Below are 25,964 nucleotides of genomic sequence, written 5' to 3' on the forward strand. Positions count from 1 at the left end.
AAGAAAGAAAGAAAGAAAGAAAGAAAGAAAGAAAGAAAGAAAGAAAGAAAGAAAGAAAGAAAGAAAGAAAGAAAGAAAGAAAGAAAGAAAGAAAGTTTTTGCAATCACGATATCCCAAGTTGCAAGCTTATTTTATTTTCCTGGAACTTAGATCAATTAGCACCATACTTGAATGTAATGAGAATATTGCTCAATTAAAAATTAAAATCAGAGTAGCCTAAAATTAACAAATTCTTCTACTAAATTCTGCCTTGATATTAGAATGCAAGTAGTCTAAGTATCCCATCAGAGTAAGGAATGTAATGTGTATCTGTAATGAGGTTGAGCATAGCTAGAAGCAAAGGCATAGCTGATTTGTATTGAAGATAGGCATAGCAAGCAAATAAAGCGTCCAATCTTGTTTCTCCTAAAATGAATAGCTAAATTTCCACCTACTTCGATGGAGCAGAATTGGGCCAATACCCTCAGTATCCTATGCTTACTATAAACAAAGCTTCATTTAGCAATGAACAAACCTAGCAACAGAGTAGAAAGCCTAAAAATAATGTTGCCAAGAAATAGAACTGATAATTAGAACAGAAACAGCTATGAAAATAAAGTGTAATTTTTGAGATGTGACAGTTACTTTTAGAAAAGAGTTTTATACAGAACGGTAACTACAAAATTGCTTTTGACAAAATTACATGTCAGTTCTTTCAGTCTTTCCTGAGCTAAAACTCCCTACAGGTTTCAGCGCAGAGTTTTGTCTGATAATGGTGATAAATCTGTGCTGTGAATATTATCTGTTTCCTGTCCTTGTAGAGCATCTCAAACATTATTCCCCTGTACCTTCCAAAACTCTACCTTCAAAAAGCTGTTACAACGTCACTACATATATATATATATATATATATATATATATATATATATATACAATACAGAGCATTGAAGATATGTGGTTCGAGTAGCTTGTCAGTATAATAGACCAAAATTTTCAACTGAAAAGTTGTCACTTTAAATATACATATATATAATTAAATATTATTTACACAAATACTTTTGTACCTGTCAGCTAAAAGAAAACCTCTTCTTGAGTACTACTACATTTGCCCCCCTTCCCCTTTTTTTTCCTTTCAGGAGGAGAGAATAAAATGTAATTAGAAGTATTCTCATATTATTTAAGACTTCCACATAAGGTATGGAACCTTGCATTGGTTGGGCTAAGACTGATGATACAAAGCTGTTTCTAGACAATACTATACTAATCCTTACTGTAAATGATTCACTGTAAATGTAACTTCATGATGTGTTACAAAAATATCACAGGAGATAGCACGATTCACTACAGAAAAAGAGTGGAAGTGTTACTGGCCACAAGAATCCTAAAGACTAACTGAAAAATCTAAAGCCTTCCAAAATGAGTAAGGGAAAAAGCAGTCTTCCAAATCACATTTTCAGTATATACTTCAGTTTCTGTGAAGTGAAAGCATGATGAGTGCAGAGCAGCGAGGCACCCACACAAGCCTCTCTCCAGAGTCTTTTAGAACTAAGACAACTCAAACAAAGCTTTATTTACATTGCAGATTTACATTTTTACAGTCGGAAGGCCTGATCTTCCCGCCCTGTTCAGAAACTACTGAGCTCAGGGGTTGGTATTACCGACCATGCACAGAGTGACCATGTCTCTCCTAAGGCTTTCACTGAGCAGCTTTCCTAGCGCTAATTTCCAAAACCTGGCGGACTGGGTAAGAGCTGCCTATTATTATCATCATCATCATCATCAATACAACAACTACTACTTTTAAAGCACAGCTGCAAAGGAGGATTGATGGTAAAAGAAGCTGCAAACAGGGTGGCTCCTTTTCCAGATTTTCATCTAATACATTGCTCATCTTCTGTTTTTACAGAGAGCTTAAACCTTGCGCAAAAGGTTTAAGAAATTAGCACTGAATTCAGGAAATGTAGCCTTTCAAATATGGCTGTTCTACAGTGAACTGATCAAACACCAATAAGCTAACTATTTCAGACACTGTACAATAATCCTCAAGAACAAACGTGAATATTCACAATCTTATTTCAGAACAGGCATTTTTAAGACAGGCTCATGACCTCTACATATCAAAACTAATACATATAATACATAAACTTCTAAAAGAAATCTAGACTACTGTTGCCTCATCATCTCAAGATAATATCCAGTCTAGTGAGCTAACGCACAAACTTGAGGAAGAAGATTTTACATTTGAAATATAATTTTCCAAGTGAAAAGTACAAACGGAAAAAAATCAGTATGGTATTTCTCAGCTGATCAGTGGTCTCTTCTGTTCGCAGTGAAATTAATTACAAGTTTTGCACTATTTCAAAATAGTAAGATGTGGCTTTCGCCCATACAAACTGAGGACTCAGAGCTCTATTTTCTCAATATCACTTTGTATTCCTTCATTCCACTACTCTCAAGCCCTAAAAATGCTGAGAATACTCTTCAAATGACAAATCCAAACGCATCCATCTCATCACCTGTCTTGAAATATTCAGGGACTGCTTTTGAAAAATATTTTAGAAAAATGCTAATAAGTTGCTAGGTTTGCCCACACTGTGAAAACTGACTTCAAAGTAGATATAGAAAAAAAACTCACAAGCTGTTTCCATTTGGGATAAATTTTTCTGGCACTTCTTAAGAAATGAAAATAGTTAATCTCTCTAGAAGCTTCCACTTTATGTACTGGTAAGCAAGCAGATGTCACAGCTGACAACAAAGCAAATGCTGCTTTTCCATGGATGATGGCCCGTTCCCTGATCAGTACACTGAGGCTACTGAGAGTCTCCACAGAAAGACAGACTATGGGTCTAGTCCAATAACCTACACTCATACGAGAAACTTCTTCTCACCTTAGACCTTTTCTCACCTTAGAAGTGCCACTAAAATTAATGCGACAGAAAGAGTACACCACCAGTTTCAGTACGGAGGCATATATTGCACTGTTGCTTTTGAAGCATAAGTACTCACCAACTTCAGCAGGGAATAAGGCTTAAAAGCATACGACCCCATTGGAAAGGATATTTTATTGTTTTTTAAAATGCAGTTACATTACGAATGACAAAAAGTAATAAAAAATGTTACCATCACTCCAAGTTATTAAAAAAAAATAATTAGGTCTGTTAAAATATTAAGCCAAAAATTGTTTTTTAGTTTCAGCTTATACTTGCTGTGAGAAAATATACCTTTTTTTGTATTTCTACATATTTTATCACTTGCTTTCATTTCTGATATCTTACAAAATGATTTGCTTAAGAAGAAAATATGATTTTAATTCTTTCTTTCCTTCTTCCTTCCTTTCCTTCTTTTTTTTCTCTCTCTCTTTTTCTTTCTGAAGAGACACAGTTGTTAATATTATTACAGTGAGGATGTGAAGCAGTAAAAATTTTCAAGGACTTTGGGGAAATTAATCGAGCAGTTGCTTAATCTTATGGACGGGCTGAATTTTGCAGATCTTACTTACACAAAAGGTGTTGAATGGGAGTTTTGTCAAGTAGTCAGGATCTCAGCCACTAATAACATCCCGGTTATTTTCTTTTTCTCATTAGCAGTCCAACAGCCAACAGACTAATCTGAAGCTGCTATGGGATGCAAGATGAATTACAGCACATAAAGCTTACCCTATGAAAACCAGTGAAAAATTGCAGCCAGCATCTCTCAAAAGGTACCCGGGGAAGACTCCTAGGAAGGTACCAACCCACTGGAGCTGCAGCGGCTCCAGCAAAGCACTGCCACTTTGCAAAAATGGGGTCTGGCCCCAAAATTAGCCTACAAAAACTCAATCTCAGGCATTTTGAGAAAGTCACTTTGGAATCGTGATACCTGAAGCTGCTCAGATGCTCTGCTGACTCAGTGCAAGAGGTGCAAGGGACTGGCGCTGTGGGGATTTGCCCTGCCACTGGTGTGCAGTGCACCCAGCCGCAGCTCCGCAGGAGGGAGCTGTGCGTGGCCGGGAGGGAGGTGCAGGCCTTCTTGCTGTGGGGCAGGAGGCAAGCAGGCAAAGGGCTGATGGGCTTCCTTCAGCCCACAGGAAATTGTGTTCAGAGCTAAGAAAAAATTGCTACAGCTGTTGATCGCACACACAGGATCTGTAAGCCCAGTTCCACTAGTTCCGTGTTTTTACTCCGGCATATGTCTTTCTGTTCTGCGCACCACGTGCAAGGAAAATATAATGAATACTTTTCTGAAAAGGACTGATATTGAATGTTACATTCTAGACAGCTTCATTCCAAAAACGTACAGTTTACTAAATGCTGCCCTTCTTAGGAACTGCTTCCAGCTGGAAAAAGCCCCAACCAAGTCTGTCGCCCTTCACTTTTGCTCCTGAATCTCTTTATTTTGTCTTGAATTAAATCTCTTCCAGTTTTGTATATGGAAATAACTTCTTGGAAACAATTTCTGGGTTATATGAAACAGGGAGTATTCCAAGAAGATGCTCTCTGACAAGTCAGTGTTTTGCTATTTTTTTTTTACCCTGAATCACACAAGTCTCAAATTGCACTTGGAGACACTTGGATAAAATCAGGTAAGAACATCCACATTTTCTCTGCTTTCATCTACTTCAAATTACTTATACTCTCCTGAAGCATCAAAACCAGAGAAGTGTGTGGGAATGGAATCCAATCAAACACATCAACAAAATATTTTCTGAAACATCTTTTTTAGATCATATGCAATAATATAAATAAAAGCACGAGAAAATACTGTATGAGTTATTACTATTTCTAACTCCTCAGCTTCAGTCTTACAAAGCTGGTATCAAGAATGTATAAATATTTCCTAAATATGGGAATTTCTTTCAAGAGGAAAAATGACACTGTCAACTGAGAGGCAGCGTATATACTGTGAGGAAGCTTCACAAGAGAAACCCCTGTGATTGTTAAGATCAGCTAAAGATAAAATGTCTGCTAACTATGAAAACATAAGATCTCACATGCAATTCTAGTAATTCAAAGTGTAGCTCACAGCCTTTTTTTGTGTATTTAAACAAGCAACATTACGAATAACACTGAGCATACCTCACAGACACAGGACAATCATTTACTATTCTTACTGTGATAAGAAACAAGCTTATTTTATACACAATTTAAATATATTATGAAAATATATTCAAAAAACATGAATTTGTTTTCAAAATTACCTTAATATGGAAACAGTAGCCTTCTAACTACGTATTGATCGTTGAGAACAGTATTACTTTTTCCTTAGCTTTATCGTTTCTTATAACTGACAGAGCTTTTAAAGAAAGTTTTCTTAAATTGTTAGAACACGTTTATTTTCTTGCAAATTAATTCTTTTTAACTCTTTATGATAGCTTTGAATCCCATAAAGAAAGATGAATTATCACATACTGAGCCCAAGCTGTGAAACAGGAGGAGACAAATAGAGACCCCTACTGTGTTTAACAATGTAGAAGAAATTCCAGACTCAATAGAAAAATTTTCTGTCCTTTTTCTCAGACCACAAAAGCTGTTAGTATAGATTTGAACAGTGGAGGGCACTCTTGCCATGCAAAAACTGTTACTGACCTGGCACAATTTGTTTGATCTATTCAGCAGCCTAAATCTCAGAATTTGTTAAGTAACAGCCACCTGTGGCACAGGCACTAACTGTAATCTGTTTAAAATATTTGCAGTTCCTAATCTGCGCAGTGAAGCACTTGCTATCTAAAACACTGGTGCCTTGCTCCCTGTATTCAGATGCAAGCTTCACAAATTGTTTTGAATACATGTGCAAGATATGATATTAAATAAGATGTGCATTATGTTTTTCAGAATTATACAAAGAGCAACTTGGTTGGCTTTTATGGCATATTTATGGCATTACTTTTGAAGTGTGCAGTATTGTTTGTAGGAAGTTTATTTGGAACACAAGTTTTACTTGGAATCCTAAAAAATTGCGCTCAATACTTCTAACATAGCTGATATGAAAAATAAAGAAGATGTTTAAAAAGAAAGATGCAAACAGCAAGAAGCAGGACACTGGATTCTGCATAGCCTTCCTATTTTGAAAAGTGTTTCACTAACCACATGTCAAGCTGTGCCACTAAAACGCTACAGAATGATGCTGGCCGCTCTCTGAACAACTACGGCAGAGTGCTAAGGAATTTGTGCCTGGAGGATCACAGTAAGAGAAGCCAACGGAGGACCCATTCCTCTACTTCCTAAGCATCTCAGAACTGAATATACAAGTACAGGAGGAGACGATGGCATTAATCCTTTGAGTAAAATTATTCACGTACAGGAGTGACTGAAAGGGCAAACTCTAAGTGATACAATGCTAACCACACAGCTCAGACATTTTGCTCATTTACCATTCTCTATACTGCAGTATTACACTGGACAGCAAACCACATAGGGATCCAAACAAAACTGCTGGCTTTCATCATTTCCATCTCTGGGGACATTGCCACATCAACAACATGATAAAATAAAATTATCAAACAGCAGTAGTAGAAGAGATCTCCTGAAAAACTGACCACTAAGTTGGTTTTGATTAACTGAAACTAAAATACTGCGGCACCTGCAGGGTTAATTAAGCAGCTCGGGACGCTGGGCTTGACAAAAGGAAACCTTTTTCCTTCTCTAAGAACTGAAAACACTTGTGCTGAATTAGATGGGCATTTGATAAGCTGTACAGCGTGTAGCAAACTCGCAGGGATCTCTAGTTAATACTCAAATTCAGTCTTAACACTTAACAGAACAGTGGTAAGCCGCACTGCCAAGGTCAACTGCACAGATGTACTAATTGTATTATGAGCTTGACATCTAGTGGCCACCCCTGGCAGGGCAAAGCAGGCAAAGGTTAAATCAGCAAGCCTTGTCAAAGCACTTCTAACTACCCACCCTCCCGGAGGCTCCTCGGGAAACGAAAGGGCTCTCCGCCCCCCCACCTCGTCCGGCTCCGGGCACACGGAGCGCTGCCCCGCACCCTCGGCACCCACCCCGGCCCCTGCCCGGCCCCCGCCCAGCACCCACCCAGCCGGGCCACGGCTCCTGCGGGGGACGGACAGCCTTCCCCGGGGTTCCGGCACCCTTCGCTCTCTGGCAGGAGTTGGGATTTTTTTTCTGCTTCTTTTTCAGCCAGTGATTGGGTCCAAATTATAGGGAGGTGGGGAGGGGGGTTGGGGGGGGGTGAAAGAGGGGGAAAAAAACAGTGTTAGAGTTCAGCAATAAGAGTTATCCAAAGAGCAATAAGAGTTATCCAAAGGTTCCTTTTAAAGATTTAGCTTACTTCGTAATAGGTGCTGCCCAAGTGTGCTCACTGCTTGTACCCTAACTACAGCAAGACAATACGATAAAACATCCACTCTTTAGTCACCTATCTGTTCATGTTCATATAAACGCGTTATAAAAATGTGCTTTCTGTCATCCTTTTAAACAACTGTTTTTCTGGCTTGCCCAGCTTTTAAGAGGTCTCCCCCAGTAAAAAGAAATGTACTTTATGCCCATTGCATGACAACTGAACCAGCTCCTAATAGTATATTTTGTCCCAAATTCACGTCTTTTTATTCCATTTTTCTTTTTCTTTCTTTTTTTTCTACTGCTGGAAAACCTTCATTACGTTTAGTAGTAAATTTGAAGAAGGTGAAGGAAACAGTATTTTCTCCCTTTGCATTGAAATGTACAATTTGATAAAAATTTGCTGCTGGAACTGGATTTACTCTTGCTTCCTCTGGAAAAAAAACTAGCAAATTACTCTCATTTTACAAATGTAACATAATAGACAAAATGATTTTTGCGTACTTCATTTTCTGAAAAGTGTCAGTACTCAGCCATTTTAATTTCCTGCCAGACCTGGATTATTATCAGCAAAAGTGATTGACTCGTGTCCTGACTGATGGATAGTCAACAGATAGGCTTGCCCAGGCTTGGCCTGATGGCTAGTCAACAAATCAAATGAAGGAAAAATGTAAAGAAAATCTTCCTAGGAACCAAAGTATTTTTCAGAAACGGCACTAATTCTCTTTATTAATTTGTGTATTTTCACTCTGAAAATGGAATTGTAGCTTTTCCTCCTCCTTAGGCAAGGACGAGTAATTATCAGCAGCTAAATGTATGCATATTAATAGCTTAATTACACAGATTCTAAACCAATACCTTTCAAAATTTCCTTCTTCCTGCTCCAAAAAAGGGAGCCCTAATGTCTACCTTGAGATATGGTAAGAATTCCACAAGATCAGCAGCGCCAGATAAAATCTGACCCAGTTTGGTCTACTTTCAGCATTTATATCTACACCAGCAAACTGGTTGATTGTTGTAGCTGCCTTATTATTCCAAGTACTTTTCTATTGATAACACTGATCAAAGCGGCTGGAATATTTTAAAAATTATATAAATACAAATGTTACATAGTTTTAATGCCATCTCTATTGTAATACCAGAACTATTGATACAAAGAAGTTTTGACTATCTTTTCTTATCAAAGAGGCCATTTACCACAATACTTATTTGGCCTTTTATTTTTGAAATCAAACAAACAAAATCTTTCTTACAGTTGCCTCAGAACAGACATTAGCAAGAATCACCCAAGTTTCACATTTCCTGACAGCTGTTTGTGACTTCTCAAGTTTTAAAGGCAGCAGTGTCTATATGATGTGGAATGACCTCTATTCTTGCATGTAGGAATGTCCTTTCAAAATATATTTGCAGATACAGTAAACACACTCACACGAAGCTGGCTGCTCCGTACAGGACGATGCTGTTTCCACAGTGGAGCATGCGTGTCTGTGTACATATTCCAAAGGAACACTGAGTGCAGTTACGAGCTACTCAGAACTGCACCGTCCAATTCCACTTAACCAGTGTGATAAAGAGCCATTGGTTTACACAATGTTGTTTGCATTGAGGAGTGGGGGAGAAAAAAAACAGGCAGGTTCAGTAATTAAAAAATGATTGCAGAAAACACATCAGAACACTGTCATTGCACGGTTTGCTGTGCAGTATCCCATTCACCTATCTTTGCCAGTAACTTCGCATGAAGAAGTCCAAAGTATCATTTGTTGCCATCATTATTCACTTGTGCACTGTAAGAAGCACTTCTCAGCATGTAAAAAACCTTTTTCTTATACCATTTGTTAAACTACAAATGCTGTACCTACTTTTGCATTGTATCTATAATTCTGATTCAATTGTTATCTGTTGAATTAGGAAAGCGCATTAGAAATGTAATTCCAGCTGTTACAGTTTACTGAGAAGAGCTTTACGTTTACTGAGAAACCAAGGCAGCCATTTGAATCCTTCTGCGGCTATTTATAAATTATTTGCATCCTACCTTCTAATTTAGTAACCTGAAAGTATATTTTTAATAGATATCCTTCATTTGCTCTTCTACAGCCTAAGCGTTCAAGTAATGCGTCATCACTAGTTGTTTGTAAACACTTCCTCTCAAAATAATTTCAAAAATATATTTTAGAACCTCCCTTCCAACAATCAAATTTTGAGTGTAAATTTGTAGTTGATGGCATTTCCAACTGTCTTCAGATTCAGACAATTTCTCACTGTTATGACATTGCCCTGTTTGAATGTAGTTCTCTTACGCCATAGTCCAGGCTCACCATAAAATTCTTTATTATGGCCCTTAAACTCCCGCGGTAATGTTACCAGGAAAGTTGCGGTGGGTGCAGACAACTTGCGGCACGGCCTAATGTCAGCCTGCCATTCTGCTCCCCAGGCTGCCCCAGGTTTCCTTCTGCTGTTAGGAACGTCCCTTCACTCTAAGGATTGTGTTTAGGGAGCGTTCATTTTGAAACGCTTCACTTAAAGTCTACTTTGAGGCGGTATTCAAGATGATTTTATTAAATAAATAATAAGCTCGATTTGCTTAATCTTGTGTTAACAACATCCCCCTCCCCCGCCCCCCCTCATTGAAGATAACAGCCAAATTAATGAAAGGGCTGTATGGATCAAATAATGCTGCTCAGGCAGTTTGCTTTTAAACAAACTGACAGATACTCTTGCGCTGTGGAAACTGTTTTTGGCTTGTTGCAAAATACGCTCAGGAACTCCAGCGATACTTTGATTACAGCTGAGAACAGAAATGAAAAACACTGGCTTGACGAGAAGTGTTTTAATTTGTGAGATTGGGAGCGCTCATTATATCTGGCCTATAAAATTGCTTTCGGTATAGCAATCGTTAGGCTTCCTAATGCAGCACGTAAATGATTTACACTGCATTAATGCGCACTAGATAGCCCTCTGCTTGTGTATGCTGAGTCCACCTTGCTCACAGATCTCAAATGAAAGTGAAAAACCAACAGCTCTACTTCAGCTTGTTAATCGTTAACTATGAAGGTTTTCACTCTATTAATTAAAATATGTTTTATTAAAAGGAAACACAGCACAATTTGATAACAGCCTTCTAAGGCTGAAAAGTATTTACATTGTTGCATTTTAGGGCTGCTGTGAAAGCCGATTTTGTGCTATTCAGGGACCACAATAATAACGCTTTAAAATTCCTCACTGGGATGCAATGTAGTCCTTTTGATGGAAAGACTGTCTTTCTCATTCGGCAGAAATAAATCCATTCATTTGATCATGTAGTCATTGAGGGCAATACAAAACAAACCAAGTGTGAGAAATTCTATGTGATGAAGTAAACAAAACAAAACCCCCCAAAAAAGGGGAAAAAAAAAAAACATTTCCATGACAAAAAGATTCTTTGTCCTTAATCTACCCACCATATGCAAGCGTTTCTTTTTAGCATATCTCTTGTTCTAATCTCGGGTGACATGGACATAGATAAGATTCACAAAACAAAACAAAAACCTAGTTTAACAATTTTTTCCCCAATTTATTAACTCACCAGGAGTGCCCTAATGAAGTCGCAGGGTTTTATTTTTCTGTACTGAAGAGGGTTTGGAGCATTTAAAAGTCTGCAATACTAGTGAAACATTCTTAAACCTAGAATCCACCCCAACAGAGGCTGAGTTCAGCTAATCGTCGTTGGTCGTTTTTTTGTTTTTTTTTTTTTTTGTTTTTTGTTTTTTTTTTGCATAATAAAATCATAATTCTCATCTACTTGCCTATACTGATTTATTTTGCATTACCACTGCTTCCTAAAAATCCCTCCTATTTGCATTGCTGTGCTGCTCCGCTGTGACAGAAGGAAGCATTTCTCTCTGTTATTGTCAATACCCAGTGGGTTTTCCCGGAGCAGTTGCAGCAGCCCCTTCCTAACTGCCCTGACCAAGTGGGACACATCCCGGCTCCCAGTCACCCCGAGAAGGGCTTAAAGCTTTGCCAGTCTGACAGATGTTTTAACCTGATGAAGAGGATTCACACTGCCTTAAGCTTCCAGGCGGTAAAGTTTAGATACAATAGCCAAAATCCTCCTCGGGCTCCAACTTTGTTGCCTTTCCCCACCTACAGAAGCAACTTGCGAGTCATTATAGCGTTGGAGCAGGAAAACGACTCTTTCTCTTTTCATTTTGAATGGAGGGAAAGGGGATAAAGCAAGGGGCCTACGCGGAAGGCAGAAAACACTGGAGCTCCTACTTAGTTTTGCAAGAAGCCGAGAAGGCAGCGAGCTTCCATGCACAGAAGGAAAGAAAAACTTTTAAGTGGAAGCCCTCGACTTAGCCTGGGGTAAGCGAGGAAGGGCTGTGGCATGCCTTTGCACGCTGCAGTGCCTAGGGCTATTTAAATTGGAAGAAATAAATAAAAAGAAAGAAAGAAAAACCTGCCGCTCTCTTCTACAAACAGTCCAGCGAGGTGGGAATTAGGAGTAATTACAGCCCGAATCCGTCCTGCTTTAGACACTTGTTCAAAAGCAGAGCGGGCTGGCCAGATGCATAAAGCAAGTGTGGTGTGTCTGCGTGTGGGGAGGGAGCGAGGAATGGCGGATGGGCGAGCGAACAGCCCTTCCCCGGCGCCTGCAGCCGGCGCGACAGGGGCCGGTGGCGGCGGTGGCACTCCGTGTCACCTCCCACCGCTCAGAGCCGGGAGGCGGCGGGGGGAGGCAGCGCGATGGGGGGTGAGGAGCCGCTCCGGCTCCTCGGAAATACCCAAGTCCACCCCGCTGCTCCTGGGGCTGCCTCCGCCCGAAGCCCTGAAGGGGCTCTCCCAAGCCACGCCGCCCCAAAGCCCGCGCCCGGTTGCGGGGCTCCCCGGGGCAGCGACCGCGGCGGGGCCGCCCCGGGGGCGCGTCCTGGGAGCCCGCATTCCCCAGCCCGCGGGACCCCCGCTGCCCGTCAGCCCCGGGCCCGGCCGCCGCCAACTTTGGTGCCGGAGGGCGAGGGTAGCGTGGCTCCGGCCCGAACCTCCAGGGGAGATGGAGGATGGGGGGGGAAAGTGGGGGCGGGCTGGTGCAAAAAAATACGGAGAGGGAGAGAAGCACGGAAGAGAGGAGGAGGCGGTGCTGCTCCGGGTGTCCGCTCGTGCGGCTGCCCGAGCCCGGTTAGAGGGAAGGAGGCAGGGCCTGGCCCAGCAGAGAGCCCCGCCGCGAGAGCAGCGCTCGGATGGCCGGAGGGGAACCGCGGGGAGGGCCGCTCGGGCAGGGGGTGGGCTGCCGAAACTTGGCTGAACTGCGAACTTCTCAGTTCCGCCGCCTCTTCCCCCGGCTGCTCGAATCCCCATTCTCCCGCTGCGGAGTAATTGCGCTCCCGTGCTCACCAGCACCGTAAACGCACTTATCTCCATCCGAAACGCGCTCACAAAAGAGACAGAGAAAGAGGCGCCGGGAGCCCTTACCGTGCTCGGAAACTACCTCCGCTTGCAGCTCTTCGTCCGATTTGAGATGCTGGGGTTTCGCTTGCTTTCGACGAGACATGCTGCTAACTGAGCCGTCTTGACTCTGCTTTTTGCAGAGGCATCAGCGACGCGGAGGTGGAAAGGGGGGAGGAATTGGGAGCGAGGGGAGGGGGCTGGAAATAACTGTTCGCAAATAAAAAGTCGAGTTGCAAAACAAACCAAACAAACAACAACAGAAAAGGCGACCAACCCCAAGGAGAGGAGGGAGGAAGGGGAAAAAAAAAAAAAAAAAGCAGGGCTAAGCAACCAAAGCGGAGCGAGCGGGCAGGCGGGCGGGCGTGCAGGGCTCAGCCGGGCGGGCTGTGCGCGGCGCGGGGCTGCGGGCGCGGCGGGCTGGGGCGGCTGCGCGGAGCGCGCATGGGGCTCCGTAATTAGGCTAGTGAATAATGCATGGCGATTAATGGTGCTGGGGGCGAGCGCGGATTGGCGCGGCTCCAGCGGACTCGGGCTGCATATGGAAATGAAGGACGGGCTCCGCAATTAGCCGCTCGGCTCCGCCGGGGGATGCGGCTCCGCGGCAGCGCCGCCCGCTACGGGCACGGAGCGCGGCGCAGGGGCACGCACACAGCGCGCAGCGGGGCTCTGGGCTGCACGCGCTGTGCACAACATATGGGCCAGGTTCGCTTCTTGGGGGAGGTCACGATCCTCGCCTTTCTGTCTTTCTTTTCCCCCGGCTCTCAGTTTCTTTTGCTCTGCTTTCTTCTGTTCTCTTCGCTTTTTTTCCCTCCTGATTTCTTTTTTTTTCTTCACATCACCTCGTCTCTCCTGGTCTCTCTTTCCCCAGAAGCTGATCTGCGACGCATCTGCTTTCTGTGTGCGTGTGAGTAATTTCTTTCCGGGAGAAGAAACTTTTTGTGAACGCTTCTCTCTCTTTCTTTTCTGTGTGCTGTGCGTCGCCCACTCTTCGCTTTTCACATGCTGCTCTGTAGCTCTCCCATCCCGTCTCCGGTTCTCCGTCTCCCCTCCCGTCTGACTTTTGTTCTCTCCTCTCGGAAGCGCACGCACAGGAGACCTCGGGCAGTTTTGTCTTTCACCTCTCCTTCCTTCTTCTTTGTCTTGCAGCTTCTTTCTCCGAGCAGAGGCTCCCCGTTGGTGGTGGTGCTCACTTCCTGTTGTCCATTGGTAGGAAGTTTTTTTCTTTGTCCCTCTCCCTCAGGTTGGAATGACTTTTTGGGACGGTGCTCACCCCCTCCCCGGCTCACTCGCGCGTCCTCTTAGCTAATGACAGCGGTCTCGGGGACGCGCCGATGGGCCGCTCCTCGCCGCCCGGCACACAGCATCGCTCCTCTCCCGGCGCCGGGGCCGGGTGCCGCCGTTGCCGCGGGGATGCCGCCCTCTCCCCGCCTGGCCCCGCTCGCAGCGCTTGCCGGCAGCCTCTCCCCGCCCGCTCCTCTCCGAGTCGCGCTGCGCGCCCCGCGGCCGCTCCTGATTTCGGGCAGATAAACTTTCAAGTTTGGGAGCGGTGCGGGGCGCACGGCGGCTCCTCCTACTCTCCTCCTCCTCCTCCGCCTCCCCCCGAGCCGCGCTGCCGGGGCTGCGGCCGGGGCTGCCCCCAGCCCGCCGCCCGCTCGCTGCCCGCCGCCTCCTCGCTCCCTCTCCACACACGCACCTTCCCGACGGCGGCTTTTCTCCTCGGCCCCCACTTTTTTTTTTTTTTCCTAAAAGTGCGGAGGGAGGGGGGAGGCACAGCCGTCCCCCTCTCCCCCTCCCGCTCTCTCCTCTATCGCATTACAAGTTGCCGGGAGCCGGGCCACCTCCCCGCCGCGCCCCCCTCGCCCGCCGCCCCGCCCGGTCCCGCCGCCGCCGCCACGAGTTGCCGCTCCGGGCGCGGCCTCGCCCGAGTGCGCCGGGCGCCCATGGCACAGAGCCGCCGCTAGGATGTACCCCATCGTCGCCGATCTCCGCCGCGCAACGCGCAGCTCCGCGCCTGAGTGTGCGTGTGGGCGTGCGGGGGGGCTCCGCCAGCTGTCCCCCTCCGGTTTTTTTTTCTTTCTTTCTTTTCTCTTTCTCTTTATTTATTTTTTTTAAGTACCGTTCGCAGACTGGCCCCCGGCGGTGCTGGCCCCGGCCCTTGCGCGGGCGCGCAGCGGGGGTGAGGGGCGCCGGGCAGCTTTGCGCATGGGGCTGGGGAGAGAGGCGAGGCCGAGTGAAAGGGATTTCCTCCTAATACCCCCGCTGCAGCCCGTGTAATCCAGCCCTAGTCCTTAAAACACACTAACCCCGGCTGCTTTGGGAGAGGACTCTGTGTAAACTTTCCCTGCTGATAGCTCTCTTTATCTCGGGCGTCGCGATACCGCGTCTCTGGGCTCACGCTTTATCCCCCGCTTTGCTGCTGGTGGGCAAAGCAAATAAAGTTAGAGGCGGCAGTTTAGGCCACTCCGGGGAGCTCGGTGACATGCGGGCTACCAGCGATTTCTGCGGTGCAGATATTCGTTAAAAACGGCCACGACCCTTAAGAGAAAAAGTGCTGAAACGCCGAATCGGTGCCGTTTGGCTATCAGACGGGCGTGCTTTTCTGTCCTTCGTTTAGCGGGATGCGTACACGAGACCCCTCTCAATGATTACCCTCTTTATGACTTGAAAGCCTTGTTTGCCGTCTGTAAATCTAACGCGCGTTCTCTCCGTGTATCCGTCCTCGCTGAAAGTTTGGTCGTAGTGAGAACGTCTGATCTCAGATATCTGGAGACGATCGCAAAGGCTGAAATCTGATGTGATTTTCTAATATGAAGTGGGAGGGGACGAGCCCATTAATTGAGCTTACTTTTTTTTCCCGTCAGAAGTAGGGATTTATCGCACACGGATAACACGTTATGCCTGTGTGCATATGCTGCGTTATGCTGCAGGCTAGGAGTGCAGGTGAAAGCGAACGTCTGCGGGCATTGCGGCGCGGCAGACGCCGGCAGGGAGCTGGAGCTGGGGTTCTCCTTCAGAGGCAAAGTCCATTTCCCCGATCTGTGCGAGGTGAGGGAGCTCCGCTGCCTCCCGCATCCGCAGCGTGTGCCTGGGATGGAAGAGGACGCACTTTAACCTCGCCCAAGCATTTTCCCCGAATTGCACTGAGTACCAGAACTGGGTCAGTTTTCACCTAGTTCACTTCTGAATTGATCTCTTGCTGTTGCTCAAACAACATTTTTTTCCCCCCTAAATCTGGGCATTTTCCATTGCTCAGTGCCTCCTACGATTTCTGGGAGAGCCTTTTAAAAGTGCCTTTCCGGGAGCGCTATTAAAAAAAAAAAAAAAAAGGCAACCCGTTGCGTTATGGGAACAAAACTTTGTCTTCTGTGAAAAAGTGATCGAAAATTAATATGATTTTGCGGGACGTGAGAGAATCTTTAAGTGGAAAATTAAATAATCCTGTCTTTAATGTTTAATGAACAATGGAGAACACAACAGTCAAGAAGGGCATTATTACCAGATTTGTATCTCTTGACATTACCATATTCTAGGGTTTCGAGCGATACATTTTACAGTTTCCTTTTCCTTCGCCCCGCTCCGTTCCCATCACTCTCCCTGAGGAGGCGGCGGCGCGGGGCGAGGTGCGGCAGCCCCCGGGGAGCGCCGGCAGCCCCCGCATCTCCGACCCGCGGGGAAAAGCCCGGAGGAGCGGCGCGCTCGGGAGGAGGGTGGAAAGTTATGAAGTGATACGCGTTTCTCCGGCCCCTGCCTCCCCCCCGCGTCTCTCCGTTACACCGCAAAAATTTCCACGAGCGTTTTAGTTCATCTTCCCGACTCGAGGGTGAAGATAGATAAGTAAGAAACGACGCACTCGCCGAAGTCGGGCTACGAGAAGCGCGGCCACTTCGGGGGCAAACGGCTCAGCCGCGCAAGTCTGTGCGCGCCGCTCGGGGTGCGCGCAGGGGAAGGGCCGCCCACCCATGTCCGCTCCCCGCTCCGCCGAAGCGCCGTGCCAGCGGCGGGTCGCAGCAGCTGCTCTGCTCTGCGGAGTTACACCTACTCTGCTAGTTGCCTTCTTCTCTTGCGGTGTTTCTCGCGTCCTTTCATCGCGTTATTTTTCCCCCCTGTTTAATAATGTTAGGTACTTCTTAGTACTTCGTGGGGTTTTTTTTTTTTTTTTGACATTAATGGGATGCCTGGTTACGGGTTTGCTTTAATTCGTATCTTTGTGCAAGCGGAATAAAAGCCTTCAGAAAGTTGATCTGCAGGATCGACTCCACAAAGACCATCTGAGTAGTTCCGTCTACACTTAACGCTTTATGCAAGATTGTTATTCTTAAGCCCATCAAAATTGCCAACATGCAGTTAAGATGGATGTGGCGTTCCCCGCAATCCGACTGCTGTATTTCATTGTTATTTTGCTCAGCAACTTTATTCAAAGGGCGTGCAATTATTTCGACTTTATTTTCTATCATCTCCTGCTCTTCCTGGCAAGCTGAACTAGTCTCTTCCCACTCCCTTTTTTGCACCATAACTTTTGTTTGAGGACCCTGGGGTTAAATTCAACATAATTTCTTCAGTTTAAAGCTGCGACAACTGACCGCTAATTCGTTCTCACACGAGCAAAGATATTACCATACTAATATTATTATTGGTAAGAAGAGGTAATTGATAACACCACCTGCCACTCTGCAGCAATCACGATGATAAATGTTTCCATCAGAGGGAAATCTGTGCTTGGTCTACCACAGCCTAAGCCAAACAGCATGTCAAATGTCAATTATAAAGATGTTTCTTTTCTATTACATTTTTTTTGTGTGTGTGCGTGTGTGTCTGTGGAAGGTAACTAGCCCCACCACAAGATGTATAGAGCCAGCTTAGAGCGTAAGGCTGCCTGAACGTTTTGCCTTAAACATTCAAGTTACTTTTCTTTTTATTTAATATCACTCTGCTCTTGGATCTAAATAAACATCGATTCATGTACACAAAAGCTTATGCTCACACTTAGCAAACTCCAATTACCACCCACTTCCATTCCTTAACCTAACAGATGACACATTCATTTAAGCAACAAATTTAAATACTTTGCAGAATGTTTTTCATATGCATAGCTATGGGGATATTATCAAGGCAACATGCATTTAAGAGCAAGCATACGTGCTGGAGACGCGTATAGAGGCACACACGTATAGGTGGTGTATGTATTAAAATACTGTAGTTCTGTCGTAAGGAAGGTCTGCACGTGCTGCAGGAGGTGCACGTGGGTGCAGCTCACATACAAAATCAATACTTTTAGCCCCTTTGCAAAAGGCTGTATTCTTCTGAAAATGACTGGTGAGGTATAGACTGAGAGGTGTATATATGTATATACATACCACAGGGATGCACACGCAATGTTTACAGTGTTCAGTAACTTTAGCTCTATAAATAGTGCTGTCAAGTATAAAAACTTTCATCCCCTTGGCTACTGATATGCTCAGAAGATTATTATTGGTTTGTATTAATAGATTCAGGCCTCAAAAGACGAAATCAGCTATTGATAATTGCAAGAAGTATACAGCAGCTCCCGTATCGATCTGCTTGTCCCTTATTCCCCTGGTATAGGAGAGATAAGAAGACACACTCTTTAGTGCAATATAATTTCTTTTGACCTATCTGCTTGCTACAGACTTATGATGAATAGCCGGAGTGGTTAAAGTCCTTTATCATGAAAGTTACCCCTTGATATAATATTGATTCTTTATAACTAGCTCCAAACACAAAAATCAAACTGTCCACTTGACCATCATCATCATCAATATCATCACAAAGGCTCCGGAATAAAGATCAGCACAGGACTGAAAACGCTTTCTATAATCTGCCCACCTAATCTTTATTTGCTGATGATGAAAGGAGAAGGGGTGTGCGCGTGTGTGTCTGTATGTGAGCGCTGTCCGGGCGAGGGGGGAGGGAGGGCGTCGGAACAGGGAATGTCATCCGAGCAAATAAAAAAAACACAGGAGGTTAAGAAAAAAGACCGCTCAGCCTCCTTTCCAAGAAACCCAGCGATGATCACAGAAGTTAATGATCGTGCCCCGAAGCTCCGCTCTCCGGGAGGAGGGGAACCCTGCGCTCGGAAGGCCCGGCTTTGGGTTTCCGCTTCTTTCTCCCCCTGAGCGGAGCGGTCTGCAGTGAATACAGAGAGTTATGTAAGAAGCAATCACGGCGGAATGCTCTCAGGCAGCGTTCTCCTTGGTTAGGATCAGCACTAACGAGTCGTCCTCTCCCCTCGCCCGTCCACAGTGCGATCCGTCATTTATTTCCAGATCACCTGGTGATCTGTAAAACAGAAAAAGAGAGAGATTAAGGCACGAGCCGCTGATACCGCTTCATGCGCAATACCTATCGGCCGATGTAGAAAAGAAAGCATAATCCATACGTATATTGCCTTAAATGAAAGGTATTTCCTTCGCCTTCCCTCCCTACAGTACCAGCATGCTTTTGCTGAGGACTGCATTTGCACAATCGCCAGTAATTACACGCGTGTGTCCACCGGGAGAACGAAGGTTGGGAAGGTGGGAGGTAGGACGTGATTCCTCTTTGGAGCAATCAGGACTGGGAAAGGTTTCATTCCATGCAGACGGTACGCTGATCATATTTAATGGGCTCGTTAGACTCGCGCTCCAGCCGAGGCACCGTCTCAACGCAACTTTGCGCTTCTCAGGCGAGAAGGGGAGGCGACGCAGGCAGGGGGAGAGCGGGGAGGAGAGGGCTGAAAGCGGCCGCGGCGGCTGAAGTTCGGCTCGCTCCATCCAGCGCCCCGGGGGAGGGCACAGGGCACAGACGGGCGCGCCGCGGCTCTCCGTGCGAGGAGATGGGAGGGGGCAGCGCCGGCGGGGCCCAGCCGGGCCGGGCCGGGCCGGGCCGGGCCTGGAGTGCCTGGGCGCCGGGGTTCCCAAACGCGGCGGCCCCGGGTCGCGCCGCCGCCGGGGCCCCGCTCCGCAGCAGCCGCCTTCGTTCGAGGCCGCCGGTGCCGCGCTGCCCCCGCCGGGCCCCGCCGGGCCGCCCCTTCCCGCCGCGTCCCCGCAAGGCCGCCCCGCAGCCCTCCTGCCGCCGAGCCGCCACCTGCGTCGGGACGCAGGGAGGGTCACGGGGGTGGCGGCGGTGAGACCCGGCGGGTTCCGGCCTGGGGGGTCGCGGTCGGGAGCCGGCCCGTCCCCGGGACCCGTCCTCCCTTGGTACGGGGGCAGAGCCCCAGCCCTTGGGAGCAGCGGCGGCAATTACTGTCACCGCGCTCTCGCTCCTTGTCACAGGCGAGGCTTCACTCTCTCTGAGCGGCTCATAATTACATATTTTAAAAGCTTTCCTCAACATTCTCTCTTTCTTTCTCTCCCCACTCCTCCACACTGAAATATTGCACTGGGTTATCAAAAAAAAAAAAAAAAAAAAAAAAAAAAAAGGAGGGGAGTGGATGCGGTAAATATCGAGATCCTGTGAGGCCTCTCCAGGTCACACGGACACACACAACTCCTGATGAGACCCCCACCCCAGCAGACATCTCCGAAAAATTGTTCACTGACCTTTGCAGGAGATATTGTTAGAGGATGAAATCAGTAAAAAAAAAAAAAAAAAAAAAGAGGACTGCCTTTTGTCTGTGTTATGACATGACTTTAAATTAATTATAAAACAGGCGTTGCAAGCGCACACAAGGGAGCAGAAGGTATTCTTAAGATTTCAATGCTTTTGGGGATAACGAGGCAAGGTTTCTCAGCAGATGCAGCCTGACGCGAAGCGATGTCTTCTTAGAACCAGCTGATGACAGAAGGAAAAAATAAATGAAGAAATGAAAATGTGCAGTTGCGCCAGGCTAACCGGTGGGAGGGGTGCAGAAGGGTGCTTTCACTCTTCACGTGCTGGTACGGAGATAAAGTTGATCGAATGATGATGGTCGCTGTTTTTTTTGTTCAGCATTGAATATCTTTACTATGACCTAATGATATGTTTGCTATTGAAATTCTGGAAATGCATTCATGCTTCCTTGGCAGGTCTAGGTGTATGAGCTGATGACTAACAAAAGTAATATAGATTAGAATCAATTCCCCTTATCTGGTGACAAAAAATAACATCATGTCAGCAGTGTGTACATCCCGCCGTCAAATGACACAATATAATTTGATTAGTTGAATAAATAATCAGGTATGCCCAGACATATAGGTCACCTACTTGCAAATTAGATTACTCTGCTTGCGTACAGGCAGCACCTGATTAGGAAACAGCTTCTCTTCGTGTCACTCTATCTTCCTTCCAGAAAGAATGTCTGATATTTTCAAATGCAGGCGTTTTTCAAAATATTTCTATATTTTGCGAATCCCATGTGTGTTTTCATGCTTGCACATAGCATTTTTGCAGTCTTTGTTAGAGATGTCACCTTTGCTACAAGAGCTAGCTGAGTTCTTTATTTTCTTTCTGAGTATTTGCAAGTTTTAAATGATAGCCCCTGTGCTGTGTTCTGAAATAAGGATAGCTGAAACACTATCTTTTTGAAAACTAAGGAGCACACATTTCCATAAGTGATTTTGACTAATCAGCTGTGACTGTATACCCATATAAATAGCAGGAATGTGGGAAACAATACAGTTTTAGATAAGGGAGTGTGGAAACATGCAAATTCTGATGTCCACACTGAGAAAGACCCTTGATTCCCAAAATAAGTTTGTTGTTCTTCTGATGTTAACTGTTACATCGCACATTGCAGAAATGGGAGAAAGCTCTAAATATGGTTTGAGGCTCTTGACGGTTTTGTTTCGTGCGGGATCTGAATCTTTTTGAAAGACACTATTGGCCAGAAGGATCAGATGAAAAAGCTTTCTTGGTATTTTCGCTTTTTCTATAATGTCTAAATTTTCACAAATTAAGTATGTAACACCCTGGGATACATTTGCGATGAGATTACGTGTGTTAGTTTGTATAGTGTAGCCTGGATTAGAGTGACTTGGAGATGCACAGAGAAACAGGAGAAGGAGTAGAAAGCAGAGCCTATAGCCTATACTTGTAAAGAAGCCCTATTAAAAGGAAGAAAAAGAGCAGTTTGGGGAAATAGATAGGAGACTTTGAGACATCCAAGTAGTAAGAGTATAGTGGTAAGGGCAAAAAGGTGAAGCAGAGATGGTGGGAAGCGAGATTACATGGACACAGCGAGAAGAGGCCACTGTGTGACTGTGGGGAGAAATACATGTTTTGGAAATATTAGCACTGTGTTTGTAGAAGTTATCAGATGAAAAATTACAGCGTTTTACACAAAGAGTGAGGTGAGATAGGATTCTTCAAGTCTTACTTAAGTTAGTAGAACAAGATTCTGGAGGATTTTTGTATGCCAAAGTGTGGATCTCACTTAGTATTTTTTTCTTTCCATGTAGAATGAAATACCAAATGGTTCAAAAAGTTTCTAAGCATAAACAGACACAGAGGCTGATATCCTACTGGTCACAGCTTCTTTGGACACATCGGTACTAAAATGGAAAATAAAACCCTCAAGTAATTCTACCCTGACACTTTCCTTCCCTTTCTTAGATCATACTCAACTGATAGTGAGACCTCTTCTGTATACATTCTGTGTATTTAAGATGTGTATTTTATGTATTTATGCATTTTAGCTTCAGCTGCTTATGATGTAGCCTCACAAGAGCATACCTCTACCAGTATGTGCATTTCATTTCTTTGCTAGTGACACCTGACAGCACTTTCGCTGCAGGTAAACCAAAATGACTTTCTGATATATATATTTTTTTCACTAGTGAAAGGTAAAAGATGGTGGTAGCGGTGACAGGGACAGGGATTCAAAATTTGTAAAGTATCACCATTGGCTTGTGGACATTTTCTTAAAGAGTGTAGCGATACTCCCCACTGGTGATTTTCACCATTATAGCAAGATCTCTGCCACTACTGTGACCAAAATCAATTGATCAGTCAGTCACTCTGCCTGCCTCTGTCTGCTGGCAGAAGCAATGCTGCAGAATCTATTCTCACTCCCCTTTGTGTGAATGAAGGATGAATTTCATTCCTCTCCTTGGAATCTGTTTCTAAGGAGAGGAATGAAATGCACCATGTCTTGTATTTACATATACATATGTATATTTAATAGTTGCACACAAAGCTGTGCAAGGATATCCGTACAGATCTGAAAACTATTGGCTCACCTCTGTTTTCTCTGTCATGCACACAGGGCTTGATTTCAAAATAACATCCAGCTATGCACACCTCTTTGCAAAAATGATTGCCCTCAGGATCTAGCCAGTTGGCTGCAGTGTCTGTCCATGACAATAGCTGGTCTGTGTTTCAGTGTCAAGTGCAGAGGACTGTCCATGGTTGAAAGAAAGCCACCTTTCCTCACACTGGGAGATTGCTGGCTCAAGTACGTTTTGTGTACTCCCAAAAAAAGATGAGTACATGTGTCAGATGAACACTTTCTTAATGCGGAATCTGACTATGAAAACTATTAATTCAATCCATTATGCAGATTTGTGAAAAATTTATAAATACTTCCATGCATCGTATTCTAGTTATGCCAGAGAGGAACAAAGATGTGCACAAACATGAGGGAGGTGAACTTGAAGGTTGAAGACCAAGCACTAACTGCTTATGGTTAGAAAAAATTTTCCATGGTGGGCAGGTGATTTTACAGTCAACCTTTGCAGTGTTTCTGACATTCCTCTAAAGCAGCTGATACTGGCCGTTACCACAGACCTGCAAGAAATAAGCCAGACAACTGCCCTGTGCCAGTGCAACAATGTCTATGGCCTTTTGTTCCCTGGACAAGGAGGTATTACCTCTGCACATTTCTAGTACTTCCTCTGGTCTGCTTTCCTGTCTCTGATTCCATACAAGCAATATTTTCACTTAATGGGTCATCCTAGTATAACTCAGCACAGGTTACCTTCTTCAAAATAACCTTCATTTTATTCAATTACTGAGGAGAGTAGAAGAGAGAAGGGGAAACAGCACAGAATGGATTTTTGTGACTGCCATGCTGTCCTGCAAGACCTTCTGTGTCAGCTTCTGCCTACAAGATGAAGCTAGTCACGAACTATGATGCAAGGGTGGTCATGGAGCTTCCCTATTTCTGAGAGCACAAAATGCGTCTAACACTGTCCTGCTTTGCTGACACTGTATGTTAATCTGTGCTGCAAGATGGGCATTATCTGGATATGGACCGTGCTGGGAGCCCAGGCATTAGGAAAGGGAGAGCACAGCTGTTCTGTTGTCCTCTGTGTTGAGCACTAGCACGATCCCCTTAGTTTATCACCAAAGAGCTGGTCTATGTGAAGTATTTTCTTTTGAGGCAAAAAAAAACCTCTTGTACACCTCCCTGTGAGATGTTGACATATGTGCAAGTTAGGTAGCATTACTGCATTATTTTCATATACTTGAGATCCATATAATCTATTTTAACGGTCAAAAATAGGGTAGGCGAGGTGGTGCCATGTACGTGTTCTGCATTGCCTGTTTTGTTAGCTGAGTTGTTTTGACCCTGCTGTTTTCACATAAAGATTTTGTATTTGATGCATGATGCTAATATCAGTCATTAGGCACTACAGCATGTGATTGGTGCTCTATAAATACCTGTGCACAAGTTGTTTGCAGTTGTTGGTGTATAAACACCTACTAGAGATAGCTTTGCAGTGGCCAGGAAATAAATTAATCAGATTGTCCTGCAAGAAAACCGTGGAAATAAGTAGTGAGAGTACACTGTACCAGGTTCCTTTGCAGATGCAATGGCATTTGTTTCATGGAGAGGTGGCCTCACCTCCAGGGCTCATAGACTTTGCAGGTCCCTCTGCAAGTGTCAGATACCCCTTCAACTTTACCTGGCTTTCAGTTAATGCAGCATTAATGGATATACATAATGCGGTTTCCCCACTGGCTTCTTCTATCCGGAGGCGACCAGCCTGGGAAACATGGTCTGCCAGAAAGCTCAGTGTTAGATGACTGAAACAACTGGTTGGAGGACTTCACTAGTGAAGTTCTGCTATCACTGTTTGCCAGTCTGTCCCATACCCTCTAATGTCATAGTATCACAGAATGGTTTGGGTTAGAAGAGGCCCTGAAGACCATCTAGTTCCAAACCCCCCGCCATGGGCTGCGACACCTCTCGCTAAACCAGGTTGCTCAAAGCTCCATCTAAAGTGGCTAACTCAAAATATTTTCAAATTCACAACAAAAGCCTTTTGACACAGACTGGCTAACCTGTATAGTGAAGTGGACTGGATACGAAGTTCAGATTGTCTTTGTCGCAGGGATTTTCCAGTTTTGCAACTGGCTGCAATGGCAGCTAGTCCTTGTAGCTCTTCCTGTAATTAGAGGGGGAGATACAGTCTTCAAATTAGGAACCATGGGTCACACCTCCAGGTAAAGGGAGGTTAGAACAGAAGGGAGTAAGGAAAAAAAAAAAAAAAAAAAAAACAACTTTGTTGATACGGCTTTACTGTACACACCAGGTTAATAGGAGCTCCAACATGGGCTGTCTGAGCAGTGAAGCTCTGAATTTTTTCTACGTAAGTTGTATGGTCAGCACTGGTTGTGTATTAATCTAGCCAGGAAACTAGTTTGGCTACTGAGGCTGTTGTGAAACTTGCCTTGGATTCAGTTTCCTACTGCAAAAATTTAGTACTTAAAGAGACACTGGAATTTAAGAAGTCCAGGCATTTCATATATACAAAGAACAGCAGCATCTTAAGGACCACCAATGAGAGAAAACAGAAGGTTGTACAAAAATGATGATTGTGATAAGGAAAAACATGCCGCTGCCCTTCTAATTTGCCACAGAGTACAGGTAGCCACATGGATTCCTGCATACAGAATTCAGTACACCCCTAATTATTTGGTGTGATTGGGCCATTGATTTCAATGGGAATTGCATCCTGATATAATACAGAAATCAAACTTGTTTTTTTCATCAGATTGGTGTAAGTTACAGTCATTTGGAACATCTGTTGAATCATAATTAAATATGATTATGTGCTTCACACTCTATAGTCATTTCCTTATTTAATTATATCCAAACCACTTTGTATGCCAAATATTGAATTTGCCCAGGTATATGTCAGAGTCAGTACTCCTCTAGCTTTCCAAATGCTATGATGTTGAGACAAGAAAGTACTTTTTAGATTAAGAGCAATTTACAATATGTTACACTTTCAACATTCAATTAAATAATAAAGATATGAGAATAAAACCCTTCTGCAACTCCAGGGAGCCACTGATGGAATAATCTGCAAATAAGATTAAAAGATTTTGGTACAACTAAGATTGCCTTTCATGACCTTAAA

General features: G+C 44.6%; 1 protein-coding gene across 1 annotated transcript in view; it reads right to left on the reverse strand.

Moving 5' to 3' along the window:
• The window catches only part of SALL3 (spalt like transcription factor 3), a 21,991-nt gene extending 9,064 nt beyond the window's left edge, over nt 1-12,927 (reverse strand). Inside the window, exon 1 of the mRNA XM_021385723.1 lies at nt 12,706-12,927. Within this exon, the coding sequence (XP_021241398.1) occupies nt 12,706-12,784 (79 nt within the window). The 5' untranslated portion in view covers nt 12,785-12,927. The remainder of the gene's footprint in view (nt 1-12,705) is intronic.

This window comes from Numida meleagris, chromosome 2, assembly GCF_002078875.1.
Source record: "Numida meleagris isolate 19003 breed g44 Domestic line chromosome 2, NumMel1.0, whole genome shotgun sequence".
NCBI classification, from domain to species: domain Eukaryota; kingdom Metazoa; phylum Chordata; class Aves; order Galliformes; family Numididae; genus Numida; species Numida meleagris.